General features: G+C 47.2%; 1 protein-coding gene across 8 annotated transcripts in view; it reads right to left on the reverse strand.

Moving 5' to 3' along the window:
* Nucleotides 1-24,005, reverse strand: part of zmiz1a (zinc finger, MIZ-type containing 1a) — a 431,940-nt gene that overhangs the window by 153,927 nt on the left and 254,008 nt on the right. For 7 of the 8 annotated variants that reach the window (XM_038782665.1, XM_038782666.1, XM_038782664.1 and 4 more), the window contains one exon: nt 1,969-2,074. In XM_038782665.1, the coding sequence (XP_038638593.1) occupies nt 1,969-2,074 (106 nt within the window). Of the gene's footprint in view, nt 1-1,968; nt 2,075-2,267; nt 2,287-24,005 lie in introns of those variants that run through there. The other variant, XM_038782671.1, reaches the window with a different exon arrangement.

Here is a 24,005-nt window from a genome sequence, read left to right on the forward strand (position 1 = left end):
GCGTCAGGAGGCTGCAGGATTCCTAGCCTCTGATCTGTTCCTGTAGCCACAATGTGACAGGTGGCAGGATTTGCTGATGTACACAAGTATCACAGCGCCTGGATAACATCATTCAGCAAGAGATTCTTTGTGCTTGTTGGGCTTCTGCTAAATACGTGGGGAAATTAGGAGTCAAGCTGGCAAGCCAAGAATGGTCCACAAAAAGAAATTATGGCTGCTACCCGACTTGCAGTCTGTGGAATACTTTGGAGATGTGATTCAATGTGAGCTTCGGCCCATTCAGCAAAAAGCAATTTTCTTTTTAACTGCCCTCTTGAGTTTTTCCCCTTGGGGCTAGTCCATTGCAGTGGAGAAGAGGAAGGGGGTTATGACTGACATTGATGAGAAGTGGCTGTGGAGTTTGCATCCTTTGCTTTGCAGGGATTAGAGAAAGCAGCTGAGTTGACCAGTAACTCCACTCTAGTGATAGACGACAAAGTTACATCTTAGGAACTGTGGGTGGGGCAGCACGGTGGCGCAGTGGGTTAGCTCTGCTGCCTCGCGGCGCCGAGATCCCAGGTTCGACCCCAGCTCTTGGTCGTTGTCCGTGTGCAGTTTGCATATTCTCCCCGTGTTTGCGTGGGTTTCGCCCCCACAACCCCAAGCGGGGCAGCACGGTAGCATGGTGGTTAGCATAAATGCTTCACAGCTCCAGGGTCCCAGGTTCGATTCCCGGCTGGGTCACTGTCTGTGCGGAGTCTGCACGTCCTCCCCGTGTGTGCGTGGGTTTCCTCCGGGTGCTCCGGTTTCCTCCCACAGTCCAAAGATGTGCGGGTTAGGTGGATTGGCCATGCTAAATTGCCCGTAATGTCCTAAAAAGTAAGGTTAAGGGGGGGGATTGTTGGGTTACGGGTATAGGGTGGATACGTGGGTTTGAGTAGGGTGATCATGGCTCGGCACAACATCGAGGGCCGAAGGGCCTGTTCTGTGCTGTACTGTTCTATGTTCTATGTGGAGGCTAGGTGGATTGACCATGCTGAATTGCCCCTTAATTGGAAAAAATGAATTGGGGACTCAAGTTTATTTTAAAAAAAGAACTGTGGGTTTGGTGCAGTTTTTTAAAAAAAGCTCATTCTGAGAGGGACGTTGTGCCTTGTACTAGGTTTTACCCACAGGCCATTTTGTATGTTTGCCTCCCTCTACAGGGAGCAGGGGCACTCTGGGCTACCAAATCAACTGATTCAACAGTAAAGTCTTCAGCCAGTGGTAGTCGAGGCATTTTTCAGCGAGTTCAAATGAGTAGATTTATTTTTTTCAAATGCACAATTTCCTCTGCAAATTGATTGCTTTACAAGGAACGCCTACACTTGATGCATGCTTCACAGGGGTTGCATGAGATCAACACCTCCCCATTCTCACAGTACTACAGCAGGTTTTAGCAATGCAAAGGTGAACAGCCACACCAAGGTTGTGACCCAAACGAAATTACCTCGAATGGAAAATGTTCTTTAATTTTGTGCACGTGCACACATGTCCATGCAGAAGTGTCCGTGCACGTGTGTGTGTGTGTGTGCGCGCACCCACATTTGATCCGTGTGCTTTTCCACAGCACTCAACAGGACTACACATTCTGGTCCACTCAACAAGCAACTGCTGTGAAAAAATATATTCACCGGCAAATGTCTGGCTAAATCCATGGAATCCTGATTGGTAAAATGCCGGAGGGCCGGAGAGTGTTAGCACCTCTGGGCTGACCCAGAATGCCATGGATTTGATACACAGAGAGTTGAAATTATTCCAAATAACTCAGGAGGAAAAATGGCCACGTTTTAAATACAGCTCAGCCATTTTACAAAAGGCAATATTTGTTTTAAAATGGGTCTTGTTTGAGGTAGTTGGGTGGGGGGGGGGGGTCACAGGAAGTTGGGGGGGGGGGGGGCTTTGTTGGTATTCTGCAGATTTACAGCAAACACAAATACTTTTTCCTACCTGCTGATTTTGGAGTGAACTTGTCTCTGTTTGCAGCACATACAGCCAGCAGCCTATATCCAAGATCCAAATCAAAACCTTGTTGTGCCGCTACCCTGCTGACAACCTAGGCCAAAAAAAAAACACAGCACACCATTGACTCTGAGGTACACATAGCAGAGAACAATACACAAACAGCAGGGAATGGGGAGCAAGGGGCAATTGTGTCTATCTCATTGCAACTGCTACACTTTGGCCTAGTCAAGGAGAAAGACCGTGAGCAAACAGACGCAACGGTACATTTTATACATTCTTCACACCTTTCCGTCGCTGGGGCAATTTTGTGTTTTAAACTGCAGCTGACTATCGCTTTACTTCACGGCTGTGTGGAAATGCTGTAAGTAAGCTTCAGGCTTGCATCTCACACACAAACTGGGCTTCCAGCCAAGTCTGATTGAAAAGCTCCCTCATTTTCTCGTGGCGAGCCACATTCAATGAGGTTCATCGTTAACACATCCTGCTTTAGGTTCACCACTTTAAGGGCTCAAGCACCAATGCCGACAGGCACTTTCTGCACTAAAAGAGCAATGTTGAGGGCAGGCGCTCATTGCTCTCGGCCCCCACCCCACCACGTAAAAGGACCCGATTTTTGGAGACCTGGCATTGATGAAGGCTCATGGTTTTAGGCTTCTCCAACTTCTTTTTAAAATTTAGAGTACCCAATTCATTTTTTCCAAATTAAGGGGCAATTTAGCGAGTTCAATCCACCTATCCTGCACATCTTTGGGTTGTGGAGGTGAAACACGGGGAGAATGTGCAAACTCCCACACGGACAGTGACCCAGAGCCAGGATCGAACCTGGGACCTCAGCGCCGTGAGACTGCAGTGCTACCACTGCGCCACCGTGCTGCCCTTCTCCAACCTCTGTCGGGTCTCCACTGCTAACAAAATGCAAGGAGCCGGATTCGGAATTTTTGGATGATCATTAAGGGTAGGGGCCAATGGAGATTATTGGTCTCTGAACACCCCACCACGTGGGTACTTCAGGACAACGTAACAATGCCCTTTAACTGATTCCAACAACGTAAAGCCAAGAGGGTACATTTAGCATTGACACCAGACATACTTCAGTTTGTAGCACTCTCGCCTGACGCAGATGATTGTGGGTTGAAATCCCCCTCCAGTAACCCCGGTGCAAAGTTTAGGCTGGCACTCCCAGTGCAGTACTGAGGAAGCGGTGCACAGTCGGAGGTGCCATCTTTCGGATATGATGTTGAACCAATGCTCAACTTGCCCTCCCAGCTCGATGTTAAAGGACCATGGCACAATTTCAACAACAGCAGCGGAGTTCTCCCCAGTGCCCTGGCCAATAGTTATCACTCAGCCAACGCCACAGAAAACAGATTATCTGGTCATTAAGCTCATTGCTGTACTTGGGACCACGCTGTGTGCAAATTGGTTTCTGTGCTTTACTCTTTACAACAGCAATTACCCGGCAAAAGAAGAGTACTTTGTTGGCTGAAAGGTGCTTTGTGAGGGCTTGAAAAGTGCCATAAAACAAATCAAAATCGTTCTTTTTTTAAAAATTGGGGTGCTAATCCAAAATAGATTCTTTTGTCTTCTACCCTCGGTGATGTTCTTCGGTGCCATGGATTAGATTGATCTTGAGTGGCTATTTAAAGCTTAACCCTGGATCACAGTCCGTGTGGAGTTTGCACATTCTCCCCGTGCCTGTGTGGGTCTCACCCCCACAACCCAAAGATGTGCAGGGCAGGTGGATTGGCCACGCTAAATTGCCCCGCAATTGGAAAACAAAATGAATTAGGTACTCTAAATTTCTATTAAAAAAAATACTGAGAGGTTAATCCCTGAAAACAATCACATGATTTATTGGTCACAGACCAGGAGAAACCGCTTTCAACTCGACTTTTTCAAAATCGCGTCCAGCTCAGATATAGTATCTTCACTTCTCTGTCGGCACGTGGTGTCGAAAGACACTGATTCCAGAGACACCGCACGCCTTCTTTGGATTCCTGGTGAAGACAGGGAATTCAAGCTCCTCTTGTGTGAGCGGGTCAACAACTGCCCTGGCTACAAGTTGAAGCTGATGCCAGTAACCCATCAAACGGAAGTTTGAAAGATGTTTCCTGCCCAGAGCGATCTTCCCCACTCACCCTACAACCCATGCACAACCACTCCCCTCCCCCCTCCACCAAGCCTGGCACAAACCAGCAGGTCTCCGAGGCACCTCCTATCCGAACTGTTGAAAACCAGTTACACACCAAAAGGAAGACAGTCCGGGACATTTCAGGCAGACAGGGCCTCAGTTTAACATCGTACCCAGATTTTGCCACCCCTGACCATGTAGCATTCCCTCAGTACTGCACACGGAGTGTCAGCCCAGATTTTGTGCTCCAGTTTCTGGAGTGGGATTTGAACCCACAACCTTCCAATTCAACAGCGAGAGTGACACCAAACAAGCCACTGCTGACACCGCAGCTGAACTGGCTGCATTGGCTTTTCGCTGTTAAGTCGGTTAACAGGCGCTGTGATGTTGTCTAAGAGGAGATTTGTTGAGAGAACAGTTTTTCCAGTTAACACTGTACATCTTCCGACCACCGGTATAAATCCTATTGGGAGACCCATTTTCCTCGGAAAAACTGACTCCTTGCATTTCGTCGGCAGTGGTGAGGCCCAACTCCAAGATGTCTAAAATCCTGCATCGTCAGAGATGCTCGCTCTTCAAAAATCAGATACTTCACATGGATGGCTGGAGTTCGTGCCTTCCCACAATAACCACTCCTTCAAAGTAGAAAATGCCTGCAGATATCTGTGTGAAGGGCTTGGGACAGAAACCATTAGATAATTTCACCAACGGCATTTATAATCAGAACTGCACAATCTGTTAAACGTGAATCCATCGAGGACAGCACGGTGGAGCAGTGGGTTAGCCCTGCTGCCTCACGGCGCCGAGGTCCCAGGTTCGATCTCGGCTCTGGGTCACTGTCCGTGTGGAGTTTGCACATTCTCCCCATGTTTGCGAGGGTTTCGCCCCCACAACCCAAAGTGCAGGCTAGGTGGATTGGCCACGCTAAATTGCCCCTTAATTGGAAAAAAAATAATTGGGTACTCTAAATTTATTTTGAAAAACGTGAATCCATCACTATCTCTTCCCGGCAGACTCTCTCTGCTGGTTCATGTGCGCATGGTAGCCTCAAGTGGATGAAATGCACAATGCAACTTTCAGTGCACGACAATTAGTGGCCAAGTTCCTGATCTGCTCAGCCTCCAGTTGGATGCGTTCATGATTTTTCCGGATTGGCACACAGCAATGGAAATTCATCAATAAATACTGATCAATATGGAAATTTGACGAACAGGCAGGAATGAGGTGGTCCCCATGCACTAGTTTGAAGATATGAGCTGGGAGGAGCGGGGATATGGGAAGCAATTACATCTCGCCAGCCCCTCAACAGCAGTTGAAAATTTAAAACAAACTAGCGCTCACTTATTCTCCAATTGGACTTAAGTGTGACTCAAATATTTAGTCAATCCTCTCGGACAGGATAGACGGGAGCCTCTGTACAATATTTCAATCGAAGTCACCCTCCAAGCTTTAGTTGCCAGTGCAACATGTGTCCTCCACTGCCCCCGTTAAAAAATAACTTCCAACCAGCTGATTATGCCCTGAACCCCCATCCCCTGAACACTCGCCCACTCCGAGGAGGTGCTGGAGGAAACAAAGAACAATGAAAAGTACAGCACAGGAACAGGCCCTTCAGCCCTGCACTGTAAATTCTATGATAATCTATTCCCATCCTATTCATGTACTTGTCAAGACGCCCCTTCAACATCACTATCATCCCTGCTTCCACCACCTCCTCCGGCAGCGAGTTCCAGGCATCCACTACCCTGTGTAAAAAATAACTTGCCTCGCACATCTCCTCTGAACCTTGCCCTTCGCATTAATTTGACTACCGGAGTCAAACTGGAGATAAGTCCCAAGGCTGATCACACCGATTTTACCATCAGTGTAAACAGTCATAGAATCATCAAATTTAGTGCAAAAGGAGGCCATTCAGCCCATCGAGTCTGCACCGGCCCTTGGAAAGAGCACCCTACCTAAACCCACGCCTCCACCCTATCTCTGTAATCCAGTAACTCCACCTAATCTTTTTAGACACGGAGGGGCAATTTAGCATGGCCAATCCACCCAAACTGCACATCTTTGGACTGTGGGAGGAAACCCAGGCAGACACGGGGACAACGTGCAGACTCCACACAGACAGTGACCCAAGCCGGGAATCGTACCTGGGACCCTGGAGCTGTGAAGCAACTGTGCTAACCACTGTGCTACCGTGCCGTGGTAGCACTGCTGGCCTTGCACACCTCGTTACTTTTGGAACCCCAGCTCACCTTTGAGGCCAATCTGAGAGTAAAGTGAGAGAGAGCATCATTACGGAGGGACCGGAGAGAAGGCCGGACTGCCGCAGAATATTTCCAATGTTCAAAAATGCTAATTCAGCATCTTGGCCTTCATGCTACTTTGCCCAATAAGGTTTAGCATTGAATGGGAAGCATGAGGAAGAAGGCAATAAAAAGTTGGAGTTGGTTTGAATGGTCCGACTCTGTACTGTAAAATCCGATGCAGTGTTACACGCTGTAGCTCTCGAAGGTTAATCGGCCCCTTCCTTTTACACACAGCCTGTACTATCTGAGCCACAAAGAATCATTTCGTCTCTCACTAAACAAACTGGAACATCCTCACAGTCTGCAGGTCGCTAGCTCGGCTTATAGTGGCCGAGTCAAGTTGGGTTGTTACCGAATCATTGAAAGACCTGTTCGGGCAGGGGAAGAGCGAGGAAAATTGCCACCTTCGGTGTAAGCAAGTCCTCAACATGTTGGGGTTGTGAAAAGCTCAGTGCAGTGAAGTTTGAAATGGAAAACGTTTGAATAAGCAGAGAAAAATGCAGTGCTTGCACGATCGTGCTATAATTGATGCTACAGGGGATTGAAAACTGCAGCAGAAAGGAAGAAAGTGGTTTTACAGCAGTGTCCTTCGCATGTTCACATTTATCCTCGAGCTCCAACAAAATCCAAAGTGATTAGGAATTTTCTCCCTTGTATTTGGTCTCCCTGGTGCTGCTGGAATAGGATTCATTACTCCTTCTTGCCACTACCTCCTCCACCCTCTGTCCAAACTGACTGCAGGGTTGAATAATAATAAAAAATAAAATCTGTCTTCCGTGTACTCCGAGGTCTTCCGTTAGTTGTGCTTACATTAAGTTGTGGTGGAGCCCTGCGGCTCCATCAGCTGTTCCTGAAAATGTGGGAGAGCGCAGAAATTCCAGCCGACCCCAGGGATGCCCGTCATCGCCACCACCTTGGAGAAAGGCGACAAAGCGGACTGTGACAACGACGAGGCAGTCGTCCTCCCAACTCTCCTGCACAGCTCAGAAACTTGCCTGACTTAAACACGCCAGCTCAAGGCCCTGGAGAGGTACCGTTAACGCTGTCTGAGATGGATTCTCTGCATCAAGTGGGAGGACAGGCGCACTAACATCAATGTCCTTGAAGGAGTCAAGAGCACCAGCATTGAGGCCATGATCATAAGAAACCAACTCCTCTGGGCCTGCTGTGTGCTTAGGTCGCCAGAGACCCGACTCCCAAAGCAAATCGTCTTCTCCCAGCTCAAGGATGGCTTCTGAACGAGTGGAGGACAAAGGAAACACTTCGAAGACACCCAGAAGGATTATCTCAAGAAATGCAACAGTCATGTCAATGCCCGGGACACCCTTGCTCAGAAGAGACCTAGTTGGAGGAACATCCTTGGGAGGACACCCGATGGCAAGAGGAGGCCCAGAAAGGGAGCCTGAGAAAGGAATACCCACGAACTAGAGTCAAAGGACCGATCCCACCTCCCGGAAACACCTGCCAAGTGTGCAGTCGAAGATGCGGCTCTAGGATCAGGCTCGTCAGCCATGTGAGGAGCCACACAATCCATGATCAGTAACACAGAGTTTCTTGGTTGGACAATCACACTCGTTAGCGCCAAAGACTGCCACTACCGTCTCCAGGCTGTTTTTATTCGATTCCAAAGAGACTGAATTTTTTTAAAATTTAGAGTACCCAATTCATTTTTTCCAATTAAGGGGCAATTTAGCCTGGCCAATCCACCTACCCTGCACATCTTTTGGGTTGTGGGGGCGAAACCCACGCAAACATGGGGAGAATGTGCAAACTCCACACGGACAGTGACCCAGGGCCAGGATCGAACCTTTGACCTCGGCGCCGTGAGGCAACAGGGCTAACCCACTGCGCCACCGTGCTGCCCGAATTGACTGAATTGAATAATAAAGACAAATCTGCCTTCTTTGTAGACAGAGTTTTTGTTAGCTATGCTCACATCGAGTTTTGGTGAAGTCTTGGGGTTGCTTGCTCCTGACACACACGTCTTTCACAGCCAATCATTATCACTAGATTCACGAACACTGGGAAGAGGCAATTGTGGGGGGGGGGGGGGGGGGGGGGGGGGGAGCAATAGGCAAGCAGTGTCTTTTCAACAGCTAGCATTAACAAATTTACCCGTTTTTCCTCTTGATTAGCTACCGGTGGTGAATTTAGTCCCGTTGGCGGAGTCATGGGGGCCGTGTGTTTAAATCCAGAGCATTGAGCACAGTATCTAAGCCAACACCCCCAGTGCAGTACCGAGGGTGTCCAGCACTGCTGGAGGCGCCTCTGTCGGATGAGACTTTAAACGGGGACCTCAACCTCTCTTTCTACTGGACCCAAAAGAATCCATGAGAACATTTTAAAGAAGAGCAGGGGAGTAACCTGTAGCCTCCTGATCACTCTTTATCTTCTAATCAATATGACTAACACAGGTTATCCGGCCATTATTATATTGCTGTGTGAGAGAGAGCTTGCTGTGCGTGAATTGGTTGCCGTGACTCCCGGCATTAGAACGATGAGCACACTTTGAAGGATTCCATTGGCTGTGAAGCGATTTGGGACATACAGTGATGCAAATACAGCGACCTCTTATCCTCGTATAAATCCAATATGGACAACAGCTTGCATTTCTGTAGCAATGCAGTTAAAAACATCCCGAAATGTTCCGTGTTATCAGATAAAGTTTGACACCGAGCCACATGCCACAAACCAGGGTCCCTGGCGCTGTGAGGCAGCAGTGCTAACCACTGTGTCACCATGCTGCCCATTATGTGAAGCCAAAAGCTCGAATAAAGCTAGTTTGTGGGAGCAACTGAGGTTAGGAAAGCACGAGTTGGCGAGGTGGACCTGCTCAGAGGGAATTCCAAAGCTTAGGGACTTGGCAACGGTGGAGTGCTGGAAACCAGGGAGGGACAAGACGCCAGGTTTACCTGCTGTCAATTTAACTCACTCCACCAAACTATTCCGAGACAATTTGAGAACAAAAACTCCATGGGGTGAGTCGAACGGCCATCTGTTTTCATTGAGCTGCACTGACACGGACCACGTTCTTTTAATTAGACCTCCTCCCTCAGCAGAAGATAACATTTCTTACATTTTTAAAGATCGAGTTAATGATAAAGCAGATTGGGGGACTGTCGACAGAGGCGGACAGAAATGCTCTTCAGATGTACAACATGTTCACAACCCTCTGGAATTCTTAACTTATTGAGCCATAGATTTGTTGAAAGGACAGGATGATAAGAAAGGAAAATGCATTTAGCTAGCGCCGTCATGACTTCAGGGTGTTCCAAAGCACCGTACAGCCAATTAAACACTTCAATGGTGGCATGAATGTTGCATTGTAGGATTACGCAAGTCACATAATGGGCAGCACGGTGACAGTGGTTAGCACTGTTGCCTCACAGCGCCAGGGACCCTGGTTTGACTATGACCTCGGGTGACTGTGTGGAGTTTGCACTTTATCCCCGTATGTGCGTGGGTTTCCTCTGGGTGCTCCGGTTTCCTCCCACAGTCCAAAGATGTGCAGGTTCAGTGGATTGGCCATGCTAAGTAATAGTAATAATCTTTATTAGTGTCACAAGTAGGCTTACATTAACACTGCAATGGGGGCAGCACAGTGGGTCAGTGGGTTAGCACTGCAGCCTCACAGCGCCGAGGTCCCAGGTTCGATCCCGGTTCCGGGTCACTGTCCGTGTCGGGTTTGCACGTTCTCCCCGTGTTTGCGTGGGTTTCGCCCCCAAACCTCAAAGATGTGCAGGGTAGGTGGATTGGCCACGCTAAATTGCCTCTTGATTGAAAAAAATGAATTGGTACACTAAATTTTTAAAATAACACTGCAATGAAGTTACTGTGAAAATGCCCTAGTCGCAACACTCCGGCGCCTGTTCGGGTACACAGAGGGAGAATTCAGAATGTCCAATTCACCGAACAGCACGTCTTTCGGGACTTGTAGGAGGAAACCGGAGCACCCGGAGAAAACCCACGCAGACACTGGGAGAAGGTGCAGACTCCGCACAGACAGTGACCTAAACCGGGAATCAAACCTGGGACCCTGGAGCTGTGAAGCAACAGTGCTAACCACTGTGCTACCGTGCTGCCCGATTCTATTCTATGATTCTATGTATGCAGGACGTACATTATCAACAAACTCAGATGCACCAGCTAACTACAGTAGTTTCATCCGACAGCGTTAATTTCCTGAAGTGCCTTCTCTCCAGGGCAGTTAGGGAGGGGCAATAAATGCTGGTTTTTCCAGCAATGTTCACATCCCAGGAATGAATAAAAAAGTGTACGCATTTGGATGAATGAAGTGCCAGTTCCCAGTATCAGCCACAAGTTAGTGCCATTGAGTAGTGTTCCACTGACTGACTGCATCATGACATGGAAACATTTGCACCGTCTTCAAATGGAGGATCCTTTTTTTTAAGCAAAGCATTGAATTTGTAACATAGGAAATCACTTGAGGGCTGGACAGAATCAGTTCCATCGGCCAGTGCATGAAACCCAGGATATCACTGCAGTTTATTAACGGTTTCAATCTGCAACGTTTCTCCCGCACTTGAGCAAAAGGGTTTTAGCAGAGCAATCGCACGAGCCATTTCCTGCAAACCCGATACCACAATGAAGTGCTGAAGGGAGTTTGATGAACGTGAGTGGGAGGAGATTTGTGCAGAGCACAGGAACGGGCACAGGCCACTTGTGCCAACTGGCACATTTCTGTTTAATCCACTGTGATCACACCACAAACTGAGCTGGACAATTGGCAGCAATGGTTTTTCTGCAAGTCACAAGGTTTATGTGCTCAAAGCTCGTTCCAGGGGAACCTGCACTGATAATCTCAGCCTCCCCTGAATACGCTGCATTGAGGAATTGGGACATTGGTGGAGGTGCCAAATTTTGGGTGAATTGTTAAACTAAAATGGCGTCCACCTGTTAATCTGTGCGTACTCCGGCACTGTTCAAAGACAACCAGGGAGTTTTCACACCACCCAAAAAAGGGCAGCACGGTGCACAGTGGTTAGCATTGCTGCCTACGGCGCTGAGGACCCGGGTTCGATCCCGGCCCCGGGTTACTGTCTGTGTGGAGTTTGCACATTCTCCCCGTGTCGGCGTAGGTTTCACCCCCACAACCCAAAGATGTGCAGGTTAGGTGGATTGGCCATGCTAAATTGCCCCTTAATTGGAAAAAAATAATTGGGCACTCCAAATTTATTTTAAAAAACACCACCCAAAATAGATTAACCGGTCACTTAACTTATGAAATGAAAATCGCTTATTGTCACGAGTAGGCTTCAATGAAGTTACTGTGAAAAACCCCTAGTCGCCACATTCTGGCGCCTGTCCGGGGAGGCTGGTACAGGAATCGAACCGTGCTGCCGGCCTGCTTTAAAAGCCAGTGATTTAGCCCAGTGAGCTAAACCAGCCCCTAATTACTTATTGGCTGTTCATGAAACCTTACTGTGCATAAATATTGATTGTCAGGTTTACACAGAGAATATATAACAGGCTCAGGTCAGTCAGCCCAACTCATGAATTGGGCTGTTTAGCACAGGGCTAAATCGCTGGCTTTGAAAGCAGACCAAGCAGGCCAGCAGCACGGTTCGATTCCCGTAACAGCCTCCCCGAATAGGCGCCGGAATGTAGCGACTAGGGGCTTTTCACAGTAACTTCATTTGAAGCCTACTCGTGCCAATAAGCGATTTTCATTAAATTTCATGTCTGCTGGCGTTTAGGCTCGATGTGAACCTCCCCTATTCAACCTCAACTCATCCGGTCGGTATATCCTTCATTCCTTTCTCCCATGTGCACTTATCCAGCTTCCCTTTAATTGTATCTGTACTGGAGGTGGGGAGAAGTATGGCCCAGGGCTTTATCCAGCCTGGGAATTCAACCTATTGGGCCCACACAATGATTCTCAGCATGAAGTCCGTGCACTCCTGTGCATTTGTAGAGTCTTTCCATCCCGCTGCCTATGAAATATTGAGGAGCAGGAATCGGAGACGTTGAAAGGGGAAGAAGGCCATAGAGAGTAGGGAGCAAGCCTCAATGGATGGACACAGGGAGCAGCATGATCTAGGTCAATAAGCGGCGGCAAGAGCAAATTTCTTCTGTGGGCTGAACAGAGTGTGGCTGCCGTTCGTGAGGAGCGGGGTGCACACAAAACCATAGAAAGGTTCCAGTATAGAAAGGTTCTAGTATAGAAAGAGGCCACTCAGCCCATTGTGTCTGAGCCAGCTGAAAAAAACTAGCTGCTTATTCTAATCACACCCGGTCCATACCTTGTAGGTTATAGCACTTCAGGTGTAGATCCAGCTACCTTGAGTTGAGGGTTTCTGTCTCAATCGCCAATCCAGGAAGCGAATTCCAGACACTCACCACCATCCGGGTGAAAGATTTTCCTAATATCCCTTCGAGTCCTTTTACCAATCCCCTTAAATCTGCCCCCTGGTAATTGAAGTCGCAGCAAAGGGAAAGCAGACTTTCCTGTCTTCCCTGTCTGGGCCCGTCAACGTTTTGTACACCTCAATCGAATCAGCCCCTCAGCCTCCTCTGTTCTGAGGGAAACAACCCTAACCTACCCAATCTTTCCTCATAGCTGCAACTTTCAAGCCCTGGCAACATTTTTGTAAATCGCTCTAACCTCTCCAGGACAATTACGGCCATCCTGTAACGGGGTGACCACACTGCACACAAAATTCCAGCTGTGGGCCTAATCAATATCAACGCTGTCCCCTCGTTACATCCCTACTTTTGTATTCGATGTATCATCCAATGAAGAAAAGCCCACCTTGTGCCTTCTTTACTACCTTATTTACCTGTCTTGCCACCTTCAGGGACCTGTGAACCTGCACTGCAGGTCTCCCATTTCCTCTACGCCGCTCAATGATTTCCCATTCCTTGAGTATTCCCTTGCTTTGTCCGCCCTTCCCAAATGCATTACCAACACTTCTCCGGATTGAATTCTATTTGCCACCCAACCAAAGCATTGATATAATTCTGGAGACGACAGCTATCCTCTTCACTCTCAACTACGTGGCCAATTTCTGCACCATCTGCAAATTTCCCAATCATGCCTGCCACATTTAAATCTAAATCATTAATATATACAAGAAACAGGGCAGCGCGGTGGCGCAGTGGAAGCACGGCTGCCTCACGGGCACTGAGGTCCCAGGTTCGAACCCAGCTCTGGATCACTGTCCGTGTGGAGTTTGCACATTCTCCCCGTGTCTGCGTGGGTTTCACCCCCACAACCCAAAAATATGTGCAGGTTAGGTGGATTGGCCCCTTAATTGGAAAAAATTAATTGGGTACTCTAAATTTTAAAAAATGTATATATACAAGAAAAAGCAAAGGCCCGAACACTGAGCCCTGTGGAGTGCCACTGGAAATCACTTTCCATCTGCAAAAAACATCCAATCATTACCTTTTGTTTCCTGTCAGAGCCAATTTTGGATCCAACTTCTCCCTTTTTCCTGTATTTCATAAGCTTTACTTTTCTGACCAGTTTATCATGCGGGCCTGACTAAAATCCATGTAAATCATGTCCACTGCACTACCCAAATCAATCCTCCTTGTTACTTCCTCTAAAAAGGTCAATTAAGCTTGTACGGCATGACTTTCCCTTAACAAAAGAATGCTGACTATCCCTGATTAATCCCAGCCTTTCGAAGTGATAAATTATCCTGGCTCTCAAAATGGATGGAGGAGATCTGAGAACAGCGCAGAGATTTAAAATGTAAATAACTCTGTCTCCAAGTTCACCGAATCACTGAGTGTTTATGGTTCAGGAGAACGACACTTGGCCCATTGTGTCTGTACCGACTATCCACGTGACTAAGTGCCAGCCCCGGCCTTTTCCCAGCACCCCTGTATATTGTGCGGGATTCCATAATCCTGAGGCTAAACGCTGACGCCGTTGGAAACGCCGTTGCGTTTCTCAACGCCGTCAACATGGCCTCAGGATCAGCAATTCTGGCCCCTACAGGGGGCCAGCAGGGGACTGGAGTGGTTCACGCCACCCCCGCTGCTGATCCCGGCGTCAACAGGGTGCCGCTGGGTCCGCGCATGCGCAGTGCACCTGTGCCAACGCGCGCATGCGCAGTGGCCTCCTTCAACGCACCGGCCCCGACGCAACATGGCATAGGGCTAAAGGGGCCAGCGTGGCATAGGGCTAAAGAGGCCCCCAGCCTGAGGGGCAGGCCCGCTTATTGGTGGGCCCCGATCGCGGGCCAGGCCACAACGGAGCCCCCCCCACCCCGGAGTCGATCCTCCTCTCTCCCCCCCACAGGCCACCACTGGACCCTTCCACACCGAGGTCCCACCGGCTAAGAGCAGATTAGAAAGGCGCCATCGGGACTCGGGTTTTTCGTTACGGCCGCTCGGCCCATCCCAGGCTGAGAATCGCCGGGGGGGGAGGGGGGGGGGCATCCCCGACAGGCGCCGCACAGACCACGCCAATTCTCCGCTCTGCAGAGAATCGCTTCCCGGTGTCGGGGTGGCGTGGCGCGATTCGCGCTGATTCTCCAGCCTGACCCAGGCTGAGAGAATACCTCCCATTGTTTCTATTCAGGTAATCATCTAATGCCCCCCTTTTAATACCTCAATTTCAGCCACCTTCACCACACTTCCAAACGGTGCATTTAACTTTTTAAAATATAAATTTAGTGCATCCAATTCTTTTTTTGCCAATTAAGGGGCAAATTAGCTTGGCCAATCCACCTACCCTGCACATCACTTTGGGTTGTGGGGGTGAGACCCACGCAGACACGGGGAGAACGTGCAAACTCCACACGGACAATGGACAGTGACCCAGAGCCGGGATCGAACCTGGATCCTCCGTGCCTTGAGGTAGCAGTGCTAACCACTGCACCACCGTGCTGCCCTCAAACAGTGCATTGCAGACCCCAACCACTCGTGTGATAAAGTTTTCCCTCGCATCACATTTGCTTCTTTTCCAAATCACCTTGACTCTGCGCCCTCACGTTCTCAAACCTTTTATGAACTGGAACAGTTTCTCCCCATTTACTCTGCCCAACCCCCTCATGATTTTGAACATCTCTATCAAATCTCCTCTTAGCCTTCCCCTCTCCAAGGAGAACATCCCAAACTCTCCAATCTATCCTCATAACTGAAGTTTCTCATCGCTGGAACCATTCTTGCAAGCCTCTTTCTGCACCCCCTCCAATGTGTTCACATTTGACCCATAGTGTAGAGCCCAGAACTACACACAACATTCTAACTGAGGTCTAAATCGTGTCTTGTATAAATTCAGCATTACCTCCTTGATCTTGTACTCTCTGCCCCTATTAATAAAGCCCAGACTACCTTCTGCTCTTCTTTTTACAGCTCTCTCCCCTCTCCTGCCACCTTCAATAGGAACATAGGAACTAGGAGCAGAAATAGGCAGTTCAGCCCTTTGGGCCTGCTCCGCCATTCAATCAGATCATAGCTGATCACTTTCTGATCTCAAAGCCACCTCCCTACCTGTTCCTCATTTTCCCTTTAACCAGTTTTTTAAAAATCAGAAATATATCTATCTCTTTCTTGAAACCATGTAATGACTCAGACTCCACCGCACTGTGGGGCAGTGAGTTCCACAAATTCACCACCCTCTACGAAAAGTAATTCCTCCTCATCTCAGTTTTAAATCTACCGCCTCTCAACCTATACCTGTGACCTCTTGTTCTAGATTAAGGGGGAACATTTGGTCCACATCAACCTCTTTTAGTGTTTTATATACCTCAATCAGATCCCCTCTCATCCTTCTAAAGTCCAGCAAGTACAAGCCCAAATGGTTTAATCTCTCCTCATTCGTCAACCTCCCCCCCCCCCCCCCCCCCCCCCCCCCGGGAATCAATCTGGTGAATGATCTATACACACATACAACCAGGTCCTTCTGCTGCTGAAACCCTTTTAGAATTTTAACCCTTACATTATAATGTCTCTCCCTGTTCTTCCTACCAAAATGCATCACCTCACACTTCTCCACATTGAACTTCAACTGCCAGCTGTCTGCCCACTCCACCAACTTGTCTATGTCCCTTTAAGTTTTATACTGTCCTCTTCACAGCTAACAATACTTCCAAGTTGTGTGTCATCCGCAAACTTTGAAACTGTCCTCTGCACACCAAGATCTAGATTGGTTAGATCTGCCTAGATCTAAGATCCCTGTTGACTTGGGTGTTGAACAAATTAAACTAGAGTGGTTTAAAGTGCGAGGCAGGTTCTAAAATTTACCAGTCACTGTTCTGACCAAATATTGTCATTGATCTGACAAACATCTGATTTCAATCATTTAATGATCAGTAATTATTTCATCCTTAATCCTTAACAATTCAGGGGAAAATCTGTATATCTCATGACTGTAAGTAAATATGTGGTTTCTTAAAAGCATTATTAAGTTTAAATGTCGCACCGCCACGTTAGAACTATTATATGGCTCGATAATTTAGATTGGTAGTTCAGATTACTATCCAATCAGACAAATCTAAGAAGAGTTCCTCATACATGGAATGCCATTGCAAATTTCAACAATTTAACTTAATTGAAAATGGCTCAAAAAAGATCCATGTTGCAAAACAAAAAGCAACAATTCATTTTATACATCGAGTCCTCAACAGTTCATCAAATGATGTTAAGAGGCTCTCCAGCCAAATGATGGTCTCTGCTCCTTGTCTCAGTGATGGTAGCAAGTGCTGCATTCTAACCACTCTCTGGGTTAATGAGGCTTCCCATGAATTGCTTATTGCATTTATTGGAAATTATCTTATATTTACGACAACTGAATTAGGATTCTCCCACAAGGCTAAACACCTTCACTGCATCCACCCTACGAAACCACTTTTTTTCCTGCTGTCTCCTTAACAACTCTTATTAAAAAAAAAGTAAATTTTTTGGCTGTGCAGCACTTTGGGACATGCTGAGGTTGTGAAAGGAGATATAGAAATATAGGGCCTTTGTTCTTTTCATCGAATTTCTCACAAGTACCTGCTGCCTTCCTATCTGATGTTAATTACTCTGTTCAGGAGCGGCACAGTGGTGCAATGGTTAGAACCAGCTGCTTCACGACTCCAAGGACCCGGGTTCGATCCCAGCCCCGGGTCACTGTCTGTGTGGAGTTTGCACATTCTCCCCGTGACTGCGTGGGTTTCAGCTCCACAGCCCAAAGCATACGGAGTGTAGTGTTATAACAGTAAAGATGCTTAGGTAGATCAGTGGAAGAGAACGGGTGAAGGGCATTGTTTAATCAAGTGTTTTGAGCACATATGGGGGCCCACCCTATTGTAAAAATACCCACTCGATGGTCAACCTCAAAGGAGCGTAAATAGGGGACAGCTGGGACACTGGGCATGGAAGGAGAGATGTGAGGTTGAACAAAGTCAATAAAGTCTCTCAACAGAGTAAATTTCAACTTCAATTTGATTTCAACTTCACCAACCACCTTGCAACCTATAATCATCCGATAGGCCCCTTGTGTGATGTGGGAAATGATGAGAGTTTTGAACATCAAAACAAGATCATGCTCTTAGAATGAAGTGCTGGTGGGTTGGAAAGACCTGACTTTATTAACTGGAAGAAGTTGAGAGTCAGCAGTCAGCTAGCCCTCCCACCGTACATCTGAATGTGGGATGCAATCAGAAATATCAAACTAATGTTTTGTGAAGTGGAGGAAGATCAAAGTGAAATTGTCAGATACAAAAATATTTCAACATTTATTTCAGCATCAGCAAAAAGAAACCTCATGCATTTCAGTGTTATAAATCCTTGCTGTTATTTCCACTTTACACCAGAAGGTACTCTGGCTGTAACCAGCAGCGATTCACTTTTCAACACCTTGGAACGACCATATCAAAGACTGCAGGAACAATGGGATTTCAGGTGATGTGATGGTCCCACTCAAGCACCCATGGGTGAAACTCAGCCAGCCCCGTGTCAGATTCAGTACAATTTCAATTCTCAATCAGACTTAACACGTTGAACTTAATGTCGGGGTGGGATAGCTAACAACTGGTCATATTTTATAACAGTGACTACACGTTAAAAACATTAGGGGCAGCACGGTGGTGCAGTGGTTGGTACTGCTGTCTCTTGGCGCCGAGGACCCAGGTCCAATCCAGGCCCTGGGTCACTGTCCGTGTGCACATTCTCTCCGTGTCTGTGTGGGTCTCATCCCCCACAACCCAAAAAGATGTGCAGGGTGGGTGAATTGGCCGCGCTAAATTGCCCCTTAATTGGAAAAAAAAAGAATTGGGTACTCTAAATTCATCAGAAAAAACACTTCAAAAGCACTTCAGTGGCTGTCAAATGCACTGAGGTGGCCAGACATTGCAAAAGGTGCTATAGAAATGAATCCTTTCTAGATTCAAAGCGCAGGGTCTAAACTCTAAAAGAAAAGAAAATGTCCAGGACAAGACCATTGTGGAGATTCCTGCAATGGGAAACTTTTCCATTATTCTATCGTTCATTCCAATAAGGATATCTGAAGATTGCAGAAACAGACTCCTCTGGCTCTGAAGTGGTAGATTGATGGAATGTGAGATTGGAGTACACATACACTATGTTAATCTGCAATACCCATTGATTCCATCAATGCCCTTTGGGTAACACATTGTCATGCATCGCCATAAATAGTCATAATTCCTGAGCTAAAGGCAATAAAAGCATTTCAATCACCACCCTCGCCCCCCTAATCCCCCAGGGTGATAAATTGCAAAACTAATTCTTCAATGCACTCAGCAATGACCTTCACACATAAAAGATAAATTGTGATAATTGGAAGGTACAGGAATCAGCCAGTTAAATCCTTTGTAGTTCAAATACAATTTGCCTGCCAAGAACAACTTTATCTGACCACCCATGGCCCTTATTCTGAAAGGGGATTCTCCTTCCCTGACAAGGAGGAACCTTTAGTACATTGCAACCAGTGACAACTCATTCAGCAATTGTTTAAGATCGCTGCTGTACAACCCAATTGTAGATAAGGTAACACATTGAAGTTACTGTTACACCACGACTGGAGAACACGGCATCTACAACCTCAGAGACCCTGTGGCCTCACCGGAGTACGATCTCCCTTGACGAGGGGAGCAGAGCCCCCCCCCCCCCCCCCCCCCCCCCCCCCACCAACCCTTAAACCAGGTTCCTCTGGGACATAAATACTCGGCCCCAAGTGTAGAAAACTGTTCATGGAGTAGGTGTAAAATAATGGGTACAGTAAATTGGAGTTTTCTCACAGTCATCGCTTCCGAGTGGTCGCTTGCCTGGGACTTTACAGTTATGATCTGCTCAGACAGTGAAGAACTAGTCACATCCTTCAGCATCAAGTCAATCAGGTGATGCCTGCTTGTATCTTTGACACATTGGGAGGTCGGGTCTGCCCATTTAAACAGGAAGGACTTGCACAGTTACTTACAACCTCAAAGTTGGGGAAGACTCTGCAAGGAACGTACCAGTCTCCCCAAACAGGCGCCGGAATGTGGCGACTAGGCGCTTTTGACAGTAACTTCATTGAAGCCTACTCGTGACAATAAGCGATTTTCATTTCATTTCATTTCAATGTTTGGGGTAATGGTGCGGATACCGGATGGGGCCATGACTGGACTCAGCAGTCATCGTGGTCCAATAGCCTGCGAATACTTCAATGTCAATGTCTGCAGATGATCACTTGCAAGCTTGGGCAAGGTAGAGAAAGGTACCCAAAGCGCGTGGATCTACGCTCAGCAACACGCCAATGCTTTCAGTAGAGAAGAAAATTAGCAAGAGAAAAAAGCAATCAAAACAGGAGGATATCCAGGATTGTTAGCTCCTCAAAACATATTTGATAAAGAGCAGGTTCTTGCATTTTATCAGCAGACTCTGTATTGGGGAACACTTTGGGTGGATACCATTTCCACGGAAAGGGAAGCCAAAGAAATATTCATGGATTTGGGTCTCCTCCAAATCTGATAGAATGCTACAAATAACCTTGACCAGACTTTGTAGGAAGTACGATTGACGAATGAGCTGTGGGTGTGCCTGCTAATTCCAGAATGGAGGAAGTGTGAGGAAGCTGTTAGCCGGCGGGTTTGGAACAGTTAACGTGAAGAGCGAGAACCATCAGATAATCTGAAATAAAGACAGAACAATTGGAAATACGCTGCAGGAAAGAGGAGGTGGGTCAACGTTTCAGGTGCAGACCCTTCGCCCAAAGTGGAATTTGGAAAATAAGCAAACCTTCTCACACAGGGGCTGAGTCAGGAATCCAACAAAGGGGGAGGAAAGGGAGAGAAAAGATTTTAAAAAAGACTTGCATTATGATACCCGCCTTCCACAACTTCAGGACATCTCAAATCACGTTACAACCAATGCAATGATTCTGAAGTGTAGTCACTGCTTGGATATAGGAAATAAGGCAGTAAATTTGCGCATTGCAAACTCCCACAAAGAACAATGTGATAATGGCCTGATAATCTGGTTGAGGAATAAATATTCTTCAAAATAGTGCCACGGGATTTTCTTGTGCCCAACTGAGGGGGCACCTGGGCCCATGGTTTAAACAAGAAAAAAGCAAAGGTAAAAGTTGTTCACCACTCCCTATGTTTTGTTTTGTCCTAAATATGGGTTTGTCAACATCTCAGTTTCCACCACTGACTGAGGGTTCCAGCCATTAGTTGCATAGACCCAACAATCTAAAATTCCCTCCCTTCTCCTTCAAGGCTTCTGCTGACCTATCCTAGTAATTCCTGACGAGGCTCGGTGCAAAATCCAATTTGACGATGTTCCTGTGAAGGGCTCAGGACAGTCTACGAGATTAAAGGCAATATATAACTGCAATTTGTTGTTGCAATTAATTAGAAAATCTCGCCAAAAATGACAGGAAATGAACAATTGTAAAGTTAAAAACTCTCCATAGCCCCAGATGACCATAGGCTGCTTTCCCCTTTGAGGGGGGAGAGCTGACTGGTGGTGGTTGAACCTGAGGATCACCACACCTCAGGCGAGGGGCAAGGTTACAAGGCAACTGTACAGCTTCGACAGGGAAGACAGACACCTCTCACAGACAGCTCCGACCTCCCTGTCGAAGAAGAAACAAACCTAACCATATTCCCTTTGCAGCAGTAGCAACAGTTTTGATACATTTCAAAACATAATGCAGGCTATTGCAACATTGGTTTCATGGAATAATAGATGGAATTATGGAATACGATCCCCTGAACTCCAGTAAAAATCCCAGAAAATCCCATAATCTCAATTTACTTAAGTCTCCCTAAATCAGTGACTTTAATTATGAAGTGTTATAAAAAATAATGCTATAAAGTGATCCCAGAATGCCAGTAAAAATCCTGGATCCCATACAATTAAAAGGAGGAACAAATCTAGTCTTATTCAGTCATCACAAACGAAGCATAAATCTTTCTTTCTTCTTTAAATTTATAAATTTAGAGTACCAAATTCATTTTTTCTATTAAGGGGCAATTTAGCGTGGCCAATCCACCTACTCTGCACATTTTCTTTTTGGGTTGTGGGGGCGAAACCCACGCAGACACGGGGAGAATGTGCAAACTCCACACGGACAGTGACCCAGAGCCGGGATCGAACCCGGGTCCTCGGCGCCGCGAGGCAGCAATGCTAACCACTGTGCCACCGTGCTGCCCACGAAGCATAAATCTTACATATTGGCCGCACCATGACAGCACTGGCCGCACGGTCACACCACTACTTGTTCTGGCAGCAAAGATTCTGGCACAGAGTTTGTGCCCTCGTCCAGTTTGCTTCGTGGATTTGACCTGGAAAGAAGGTGATTTCTTCAGGGCTCTGACAGCCACCGTTGCTACTTTCATGCCCCGAGTCCCAATTCAGACAGGATTCTCAAGTGAAAGGGTCAAGGGTTTTGAACTAAACAAGAGCTCGCCACCCTTGGACTGAAAAACTGAGGGCATAACATTGCAGCCAACCAAATCTTGACTAGATCTTCGTAGTGCTGAAAATAAAACCCTTTTTTCTGCTCACTGAATAATTCTCTTTGCTAATGGTAATTTGCTCGTTTGTCTTTCAAATAAGACATCTCTTTAGATTGCGGGGCCAATAGGTTTGACCATCGTGTTTTTTTAAATATAAATTTAGAGTATCCAATTCATTTTTTTTCCAATTAAGGGGCAATTTAGTGTGGCCAATCCACCTAACCAGCACATCTTTGGGTTGTGGGGGCGAAATCTACGCAAACACGGGGAGAATGTGTAAACTCCACACGGACAGTGACCCAGAGCCGGGATCGAACCAGGGTCCTCGGCGCCGTGAGGCAGCAGTGCTAACCACTGTGTCACTGTGCCGCCCTTGACCATCATGTTTGATGTTATCCATCAGGTCACAGTAATGTCCCTGAGGGGCTACTGGAATAAATACGGAGATACAGGGCGGGATTCCGTTCACGACAGGGGGATTCCCTGGTCTCGCTGCAGTGAATGGGAGATTTGGCCGAGTGCCAAATTCTCCGTCCTCTAAGGGGCAGTACGGTGGCACAGTGGGTTAGCATTGCTGCCTCTTGGCGCCGAGGTCCCAGGTTCGATCCCGGCTCTGGGTCACTGTCACTGTGGAGTTTGCACATTCTCTCCATGTTTGCATGGGTTTCGCCCCCAAAGATGTGCAGGGTGGATGGATTGGCCACATTAAATTGCCCCTTAATTGGAAAAAAATGAATTGGGTACTCTGAATTTACATTTTAAAAATTCTCCGTCGTCGCCAGCAACGGACTTGCAACAGAGAATCTTGGCCGCAGTGTCCAATGGAGACAGCTGGATGAGCAAATGAAGGAGAAATGGGGAGATGAAGTAAGATAGGAGGAAGCTCGTGCAAACCATAAACATCAACAAAGACCAGCTAGGCCAAAGGGCCTGTTTCTCTGCTGCAGGTTCTATCTAAAAAGCTGGGTGCAGATTACAAAGGTACCTCCTTTTTAAAAATGTATTTGTTCATGGGATGTGGGTGTCGCTGGAAAGTGCAACATTTGTTGCCCATCCATAATTGCCCTTGAACTGGGTGGTTAGCTCGGCCATTTCAGAGGGCAGTGGATCTGCAGTCACATGTCAGCCACACCAGATAAAGATGGCAAACCTGCTCCCTCCCTGAAGGACATTATCAACCCGATAGGTTTTTAACGACCATTGCTGATGGCTTGATGCTCACCACCACTGAGGCAAACTTTCAATTACGAATTTTACGAACTGATTTTAAATTCCACCAGCTGCCGTGCTGGGATTTGAAACCGTGTCCCCAGAGCATTTGCCTGGGCCTCTGAATTACTCGTCCAGCGACAGTGCCAATGGAGGGTGTCAAAAGATTGCTGAGAATAGAACAGTGGCTTTCGATGGATTATTTAAGTCGTTGGTGTCCCCAGCAATATTTCTGTCCAAGCCAATCATGCAGAAGCTGGGCAGCACGGTGGCGCAGTGGTTAGCATTGCTGCCTACGGCGCTCAGGACCCGGGTTCGAATCCCGGCCCTGGGTCACTGTCCGTGTGGAGTTTGCACATTCTGCCCGTGTCTGCGTGGGTTTCACCCCCACAACCCAAAGATGTGCAGGATAGGTAGATTGGCCACTCTAATAGCCTCTTAATTGGAAAAATTAAT

The sequence above is a fragment of the Scyliorhinus canicula genome, chromosome 22, assembly GCF_902713615.1.
Source record: "Scyliorhinus canicula chromosome 22, sScyCan1.1, whole genome shotgun sequence".
Lineage (NCBI taxonomy): Eukaryota > Metazoa > Chordata > Chondrichthyes > Carcharhiniformes > Scyliorhinidae > Scyliorhinus > Scyliorhinus canicula.